The sequence below is a fragment of the Ornithodoros turicata genome, unplaced genomic scaffold (assembly GCF_037126465.1).
Source record: "Ornithodoros turicata isolate Travis unplaced genomic scaffold, ASM3712646v1 Chromosome12, whole genome shotgun sequence".
Lineage (NCBI taxonomy): Eukaryota > Metazoa > Arthropoda > Arachnida > Ixodida > Argasidae > Ornithodoros > Ornithodoros turicata.
In genome coordinates, this window is record NW_026999301.1 from 4,612,032 (window position 1) to 4,620,058 (window position 8,027).

Here is an 8,027-nt window from a genome sequence, read left to right on the forward strand (position 1 = left end):
GAGTATCTGATTTAGAGTGTACGGCTCGATCTAAAGGGGGAGGTATTGTGGTGGCGCCACTGGTGGCTAACGAAGAAGCGCGAGACCGCGTACTTCATATTCTCATTCTGGACTTGGCTGCGTACTGATCACTGGACGGTAAATTGGACGGTTTCATTATAACAGCGGTACACAGGAAAAAAACTCGGGGTGTTGAGGGGGTTCTGGATCGATCTCGGGGGCACAACCAAGTGTAAAGTTTTAGAAGGGTTAGTACATCGTGAAATGACCCTCATGCCTCAGGCCCCACTACTCGAATAATGCACCTCCCTTTTACAGTAAGAGGCCTCTTACTATCTACGGCATATCCTATCAAAGCTCACAGGACAGCATATTTGGCCAATGCTTCTGTGACAGTGCGTCGTAGAACATGCAGGTTTTCTGTTGAATTGACACTACATCTCTGGTAGCCCCCTTAATGTCTCGAGGTAGGTGCATCATTTCACATTTAACCAGCAGTAATGTATAGCATTGCAAAAAAGGAAACAAGGGCTTAATCTCAACGCTGCATCAGCATCATTCATCATATCACAATAATGTTGTTGTTGTCAGCCTCTGCACAAAGATTTGGGTGGACCTGAAGAGGACCTTTATTTTTTTCTTTGTTTTTCGTTTCCTTCTTTCAAGTTATTTTGTCTTGGCATGTAGCTGTGAGATGTCTGTAGAAGACATGAAGTCATTCTCTTTACTTCTTGAACTTGGATGAAGAAAGCACTGTTCTGGAAGATCCTAATTTGTCAGAGGCGTCGTAAAGGCATTAGTGTAAAAACCAGGTCTCTCAGCAAAATTGCCGTGCACACACGTACATTGTTTGATGCCGTTTCATGGATGGATGGGACTTGGATCAGCAGCACCTGATCCTTCTATAACACAGAACGTCAAAAGTGCACCTTGTGGTGGCGCTACTGGTGGCTAACGAAGAAGCGCGAGAGCGCGTACTTCATATTCTCATTCTGGACTTGGCTGCGTACTGATCACAGCATGTTTATTCCCTGCATCTCATGTCATAGTCATTAAACGGTTACACACCCACGGCTATCTCAACTGGCGACGAGCGGGTCTCTGACTGAAATGCAAGGGGACGAATCGGCAACGACGCCAACGTCGGGAGCAGCCTCTGATGATGCAGTACGACGGTTTCGAAGTCCCGGCACGTTCGATCCGGAGAAGGAGGACTGGAAGCTCTATGAGATTCGGTTCCAGGCAGCGCTTCAAGTAGCAAGGGTCATCAACGACGCGGACAAATTTGGACTTTTGATTTCGTCGCTCAGTCCGGACGTTTTTAAACGACTCTACAACTTACTGCAGCCTCGGATCGTCACAGAGGTACCTTTCAAAGACATTACGGCCGTGTTATCGGAACATTTCACGCCAAAGTGCTTCAGAGAATTTGAGAGGTTCAAGCTCTTCTCCGCGCGTCAGCAAGAGGGCGAACCCGTCAAAGACTTCGTTCAGCGCTTGTCTGCAATAATTTCCCGTTGCGAATACGAAACGGAAACAGATGTCAGAGCCTGTTCCTTACTAACTGCCTTTATTGTGGGTCTCCGTGATCAACGCATTCGCGCCCGGCTCGTCCTCGAGAAGAGTCTGACTTTGGACACAGCGATTCGGCTGGCTGAAAGCTCTTTGGCCGCAGAGGCTGAATCGAAGCAGTTGCATGCGGGGACGGACGTGCACAAGGTGACAGCCAGGAATGCCAGCAAGGAGTCTTGTTTCAGGTGTGGAAATTCCAACCACCACCAGGAATCTTGCAGATTTCGTAACGAAGAGTGTCACGCTTGTGGGAAGATTGGCAATATTGCAAAGATGTGCCGTACATCCCAGCCACAGGCAAAACACAAGAAAGGCAAGAGGGTCCGCAAGGTGAAGCTTGTGACGGACGAGTTCCTTGCCGATGAAGAGGACGGGAAGTTCCTTACTTGCAAGATCAAGGACAAGCAGATCGTTTTACAAGTGGATACTGGTTCCCGTGCCACGCTTCTGGATGATCGGACGTACAAGAAATTGGGCGAGCCAAGGCTACATCCCTCTCCAGTCCGTCTACGCGCCTTCAACAAGAATGAAATTCCGCTTCGTGGGGCGGCAGACCTCCATGTCTTCATCGATGGAAGAGAAGAAACCCTACCAGTTATCTTCACCATGATGGAGCACACTAATCTCCTTGGGCGAGAGTGGATACGCAAGCTAGGCATCAATCTCAACGAGCTGTTTGTTGGTTCCATTAGCTCAATCGCTGCGTTGGACGAGATTCTGGGGGCGTACGAAGATCTTTTTCGCAATCAGCTCGGTAGATGTACCAAGACCTTGGTTCATCTCCATCTCAAAAACGACGCTCAGCCAAAGTTTTTCAAGCCTCGACCGATTCCTTTTGCGACTCGTGAGGCAGTACAAGCTGACCTACAACGTCAGGTAAAGAATGGCGTGCTGGAACCAGTCGAGGTGTCGGAATGGGCTACCCCCATTGTGGTTGTTCCGAGGCCGAATGGAGCTGTTCGAGTCTGCAGTGATTTCAGCGTCACAGTGAATCCCCAGATTGAGTTCGCGCAGTATCCTTTGCGTCGAACGGAAGAGCTGTTGGCAGTGCTAAATGGAGGCCAGAAGTTCACCAAATTGGACTTGTCTGAGGCGTACCTCCAGATGGAGTTGGATGACGAAGTGAAGAGGATATTGGTAATCAACACGCACAAAGGTTTATATCGGTTCAATCGAATGCCGTTGGCATCGCATCTGCCCCTGCCGTGTTTCAGCGCACAATGGAGCAAGTGATTGCCGGAATTCCGTCTGTCGCTTGCTATCTGGACGACATAATTGTCACTGGCAAGAACGACATGGAGCATCTCAAGAACTTTGAGCAAGTCTTAGAGCGCCTTCGACAGTTTGGTTTCACACTGAAGAAGGAGAAGTGTGCCTTCATGCAGCACCAGGTGGAATACTTGGGACATGTTGTTACAGCGGAGGGATTTCGACCATCTGCCAAGAAGGTGTCGGCAATTTTGAACATACCTCCTCCCACGCAAGTGTCAGAGTTACGGGCGTTTCTCGGCATGATTCAGCACTACGCAAAGTATTTGCCCTCGTTGGCGGACGCCTGCGCTCCGCTTAACAATTTACTCAGGAAATCTGTGCCATGGCAATGGTCGGCGTCTTGCGTGGATGCGTTTGAGGCAATCAAGAAGATGCTGACTTCTGCCCAAATTCTCACACACTATGATCCGCGCAAGGAGATCTTCCTGGCCGTGGATGCTTCTTCGAAGGGGCTTGGTGCAGTCATCTACCATCGTATTAACGGCCAAGATCGACCGATTGCACATGCATCAAAGACATTGACACCAGCTGAGACCAAGTACGCTCAGATAGAGCGGGAAGCCCTCGCCATTATCTTTGGGGTCAAGAAGTTTCACCAATATTTGTGGGGGCGAAGATTTACGCTTTTCACAGACCACAAGCCTTTAACGGTGATTTTCGGGTCTAAAAAAGGCATTCCCGTTACTACAGCAAGTCGTCTACAGCGGTGGGCAATCATCCTCATGAGCTATTCGTTTGATATACAATTCACGTCTACGAACAACATCGCCAATGCTGATGGACTATTCAAGCTTCCAGAGGGCCCCGATTTGACGTTTGATGAGCAAATGCAGCGAGGAATTTTCAACGTCGAGGACGAAGTGATTAACGCGGTACACGACTTTCATATGTCTACTCTGCCAGTCACCGCTAAGCACATCGCAGACGCCACTCAGAAAGATCACTGCTTGGCGCAAGTCTTCGAGTTTATTGTCAATGGCTGGCCAAAGAATCCGGAGCCACAGTTTGCCATATATTTTCAGAAGCGAACTGAGCTGACATCTCACAGAGGATGTGTCCTTTGGGGACTACGCACCGTGATTCCGGAGAAGTATCGAGCGGATTTTCTGGACACTCTACATAATTGTCATGTTGGACAGACCAAAATGAAAATGCTCGCCCGCTCATACTTGTGGTGGCCAGGTCTTGACAAGGATATTGAAGCAAGGGTGCGACGTTGCGATCAATGTGCATCCGTCGCGGCACAAGAATCTCCGGTGCCACTTCATCAGTGGGAGTCACCAGAGAAGCCCTGGTGTCGACTGCATGCTGATTTTGCAGAGCTGCATGGGAATCATTATTTTGTCTTAGTAGACGCTTTCAGCAAGTGGCCAGAAGTGGTGCGCATGGTGTCTACCACAGCAATCAAGACTATTGAGGTGTTGAAAGACATCTTTCTTCACAATGGTCTTCCCGAGGTACTGGTGTCGGACAATGGCCCTCCTTTCACCAGTCAACTTTTCGAACGTTTCTCGTCGGAACAAGGAATTCATCATGTTCGGACACCTCCATATCATCCGAAGTCGAACGGACAAGCAGAGAACTTTGTCCGAACTTTAAAAGCTGCGCTGTCCCGTTCAAGCGTGGAGGACAGGGAGGTTTTGAGAAGTTTTGTTTTCAAATACCGGGTAACCCCACATGCGTCGACAGGCCGTCCACCATGTGAGTTACTCAACAATCGTCATTATCGGTCCGTGCTGGATCTTGTACGGCCCGCTGGTCCGTCTTCATCTCCTCCTGCAACAGACGTCGCCGCTAAGGAACGTCAGAAGCGATGTCACGACAAACGAGCACGAGACAGATCTTTTGGGTCCAACACGTGTGTCTGGATGCATGACCCGCACAAGAAGGGACACTGGGGTAGTGCGACCATTGTGGGCCAGGAGGGGAAGGTTATATTCCGAGTGCGAGACGCTGAGGGTAAGATGCATCGCGTACATAAAGATCATCTGAAGCAAAGGGGAAGTCTTCAATCCTGGGAGGACGAACTTCCTAGGGCATCGCCTGCCTCTTGTCTCTCACCAGACTGCCTCTTGCCATTCCCAGAAGTCGATGACACCTTCACCTCCTGTAGCGACAACCAGACATCAGCTGAACCGTCTCCCGTTCGCAGGCCAACGTCGGCACCAGGAAACGAAGCAACGGGACCGGACAGCAGTGTACGCCGCTACCCCTTACGGGATCGTCATCCTGTCGACCGCTACGGCTCGATCTAAAGGGGGAGGTATTGTGGTGGCGCCACTTGTGGCTAACGAAGAAGCGCGAGAGCGCGTACTTCATATTCTCATTCTGGACTCTGCTGCGTACTGATCACAGCATGTTTATTCCCTGCATCTCATGTCATAGTCATTAAACGGTTACACACCCACGGCTATCTCACACCTCAAGTTGGCTACAACAACCACAAAAACCGCCGCTTTACAGCACACAAACAGTTCGCAAACAGCGAGATAAAAGGAAACTGGGAAGTGGTTTATGGCGCTTATGTTACGGACAGAGATACTGCTTGTATATAGTGCCTGTTTCTAACACCAGCACACAAACAGCGTCAGTTCTTCCTTTTTAGTGATCGGGGTTCATAGTTTGTGAATTGTCGAAATTGTGTTCTGTGTCCAAAAATTGTAAACACATTATATGTATTTAAGTAATATACGTACCACATGCGCTTAACCCTGTCGAGCTGCCTGCAGCTGTAATACACATGAAAACCAATCATGTCTACCACATTCCACAAAAGTCACAGGTTCAGTAACAGGGAAAGTTTCATGATAACGCGTCCGACAACGAGAAAAGCCAATCACGTTCATATGAATGACATCATGTTCTTTTACTTGTTTATTGTATTTTATTTATCTAGTTATTAATCATAGGTTAGGGGATACCTTACGTTGTACCGATTTCGTCTTTTGCTGCTAAGTTACTCACGCGCAAGAGTGACAGATCCGATTGGGAAACTACATAGACATTGTGACTTACTGTCGAAGTTGCTGGCTTGCTTTATTCGAATCCAAGTTGCACTTGCATGATGTTCTCATCCAGGTACACATTATCGGTGAAATACGAAGAGCGTACACGGACAGCATGAACACTCCTTGCTTCATCTGGATACCCGCTAGTGATGTAGCTGCTTCCAACTTTCGCTTCGTCTGGGATCTGGCTGTAGCTGTACCCTAGGCGTGCGAAATCAAACATCGAGGATTTCGAAGGAAGTTTTCCTGGAGTCAGGAACGCTGTGTCGGTTTCCAAACGACATCTCACGCGAAGGATGCAAGCGTGGAGATTCTCCTGATTCACAGAGTATCCGCGTCACTAGAAAGTGTCACATGTGAATACGGGCGACGTGCAGGAAAAAACAAAGCAGCCCCAGACTTGGCGGCAGACGACAGCGTCCTTCACAGCGGATTAGCCAGATTCCACCTTGCGTCACGAGATGTTGTTGGCGCTGGCGCTTTCGAGGATCAAAACGAAACCAGACCTTTTAAATTCGATTCCTCATCACCCGGGCAGTTTTGGAAGGAGAAAATTTGGCAAATAGCTCGGTGGTATGTACCGAACACATTGGTATTGGATTCGTAACCACGGTTCCGGATGCGACAGTCCCTTTAAAACGCAAAATGCGGCTCCAACCGTTTTATCGCACTTGGAGCCGTCAGTGTAAATTATGTTTTCGTTAGTTATTGAAGTGGGGCAGTCATATAGAAATTAATGGGGAGAAGCAGGATGCTTGATCCAGAAATCAGCAGGCTGTTCTATTTCAGCTGGAGTTACTGTAAGAGACCCGTAGGTAACTTCCTTTTTGAGTTCGAAAGTTTGGAAAAGATAGTATTCCTTAGTGGCCTGGAGGTTGATAGGTAGTACATTACATAATGGGGGTAGTGTCGAATTAGGGGTTGTTCTGCAAGCCTTACATATCTTTAGCAGTGGGAGTCTTTGAATTGATATTAAGTTACGGATTAGATGTGAGTTTGCGGCTGGTGACCACCAAACTGGCGCAGCATAAAGTATGATCTTTTCTATCACTGCAATGTATAATTGTCTTAGAACATATGGACAGATGGGGACATTAAAATTGGAAAGAAGACCTCGAAGTGTCTGATGGGAGGGGAAGAGAGTTGGACGGCCAAAACAATGCAGTTAGGTCTAACTCCAAAAGTGATAAATTGTCCAAAAATCTTACTGTGGGCTTAAGTCCCGGAGAATTCGGCACTCGCGGTGTCTCGGGTGCTTCCCCCGACGTAATCCACAGTCTTCAAAGGGCCAAAATTCACCAAAAAGTACACAAGATCCACGAGCACACAAATAGCACAGCCACCACATTGGACAGGGACATTAAAATAGTAAAGAAGACCTCTAAGGGTCTGATGGGGAGGGGAAGAGGGTTGGACGAAGAAGAGACAGCGCCGGTACCGACCCGAAGGTGTACACCCGGCATAATGCTGGGGGGCAGAGTAATGCTACTATCTTCCAGCAAATCCACGGCCGAGAGAACGGCCGCGGCAAGACCGACGAGGAGGGAAAACCCCACCAAGCCCGACGTCCATTGAATCTGCAAAGATAGCCGCCGTGTTGGTTCAGGTCTGACAAACCCCCATTGCGAGAACAAGTCTCGCGGAAGTGGCCAGGCTCCTGCAACGGCTTTTGTTTCTTTTGCATGTGAATTTGCCCACTGCCTATATTCTGATGGGGAGTGCCTGAAGGATTTAAATAAACGAGAGGAAAGAAGCAGAAATGTAAAGAATTAGTTCCCGTGGCACACGAAGTATAACAGGGACTAATCCTAGAAGAATTAAAATAATGACAGAAAAGAAAATGAGGGAGTGAGAATTTGAAGGAAGGGGAGGGGGTAGCAAAACCACAGTCGAGGGAAGGGGACATTGGCAAAAGCGGATTTATTAAAGAATCAATGTATACTTACAGGTTTTGAATATAGATTGATACATATGAAGTGGTTACATGAGGTAATATGAATTTATGGTTATACAAGAATAAGATATATGAGAAAAATGATGTTCTTGATCTTGATAGTTGATAGTTGATTGTCTTCGGTCTTGATGCTTGGATTATAGTGGGATGACTTGCTTTGGGTTGTCTTGAGTTTTGCTTGTTGTCTGTTGCTGTCGCGATGGTAGATGGCTGGTTGCAAT

At 48.0% G+C, this 8,027-nt stretch overlaps 1 protein-coding gene across 1 annotated transcript; it reads left to right on the forward strand.

Moving 5' to 3' along the window:
- The first annotated feature begins 1,110 nt into the window (after positions 1–1,110).
- Positions 1,111–5,099, forward strand: LOC135371647 (uncharacterized protein K02A2.6-like). Its single transcript, XM_064605633.1, has 2 exons — positions 1,111–2,709; positions 2,787–5,099. The coding sequence occupies exons 1-2, from the start codon at positions 1,111–1,113 to the stop codon at positions 5,097–5,099; spliced, it is 3,912 nt and encodes a 1,303-aa protein (XP_064461703.1).
- Positions 5,100–8,027: the final 2,928 nt, after the last annotated feature.

Excerpts from the sequence above, each read along its gene's own strand:
- LOC135371647 (XM_064605633.1), top strand. The coding sequence starts at position 1,111 with ATGCAAGGGGACGAATCGGCAACGACGCCAACGTCGGGAGCAGCCTCT. Across the intron at positions 2,710-2,786 it reads ACGAAGTGAAGAGGATATTG|CGCACAATGGAGCAAGTGAT; the intron begins GTAATCAACACG and ends GCCGTGTTTCAG.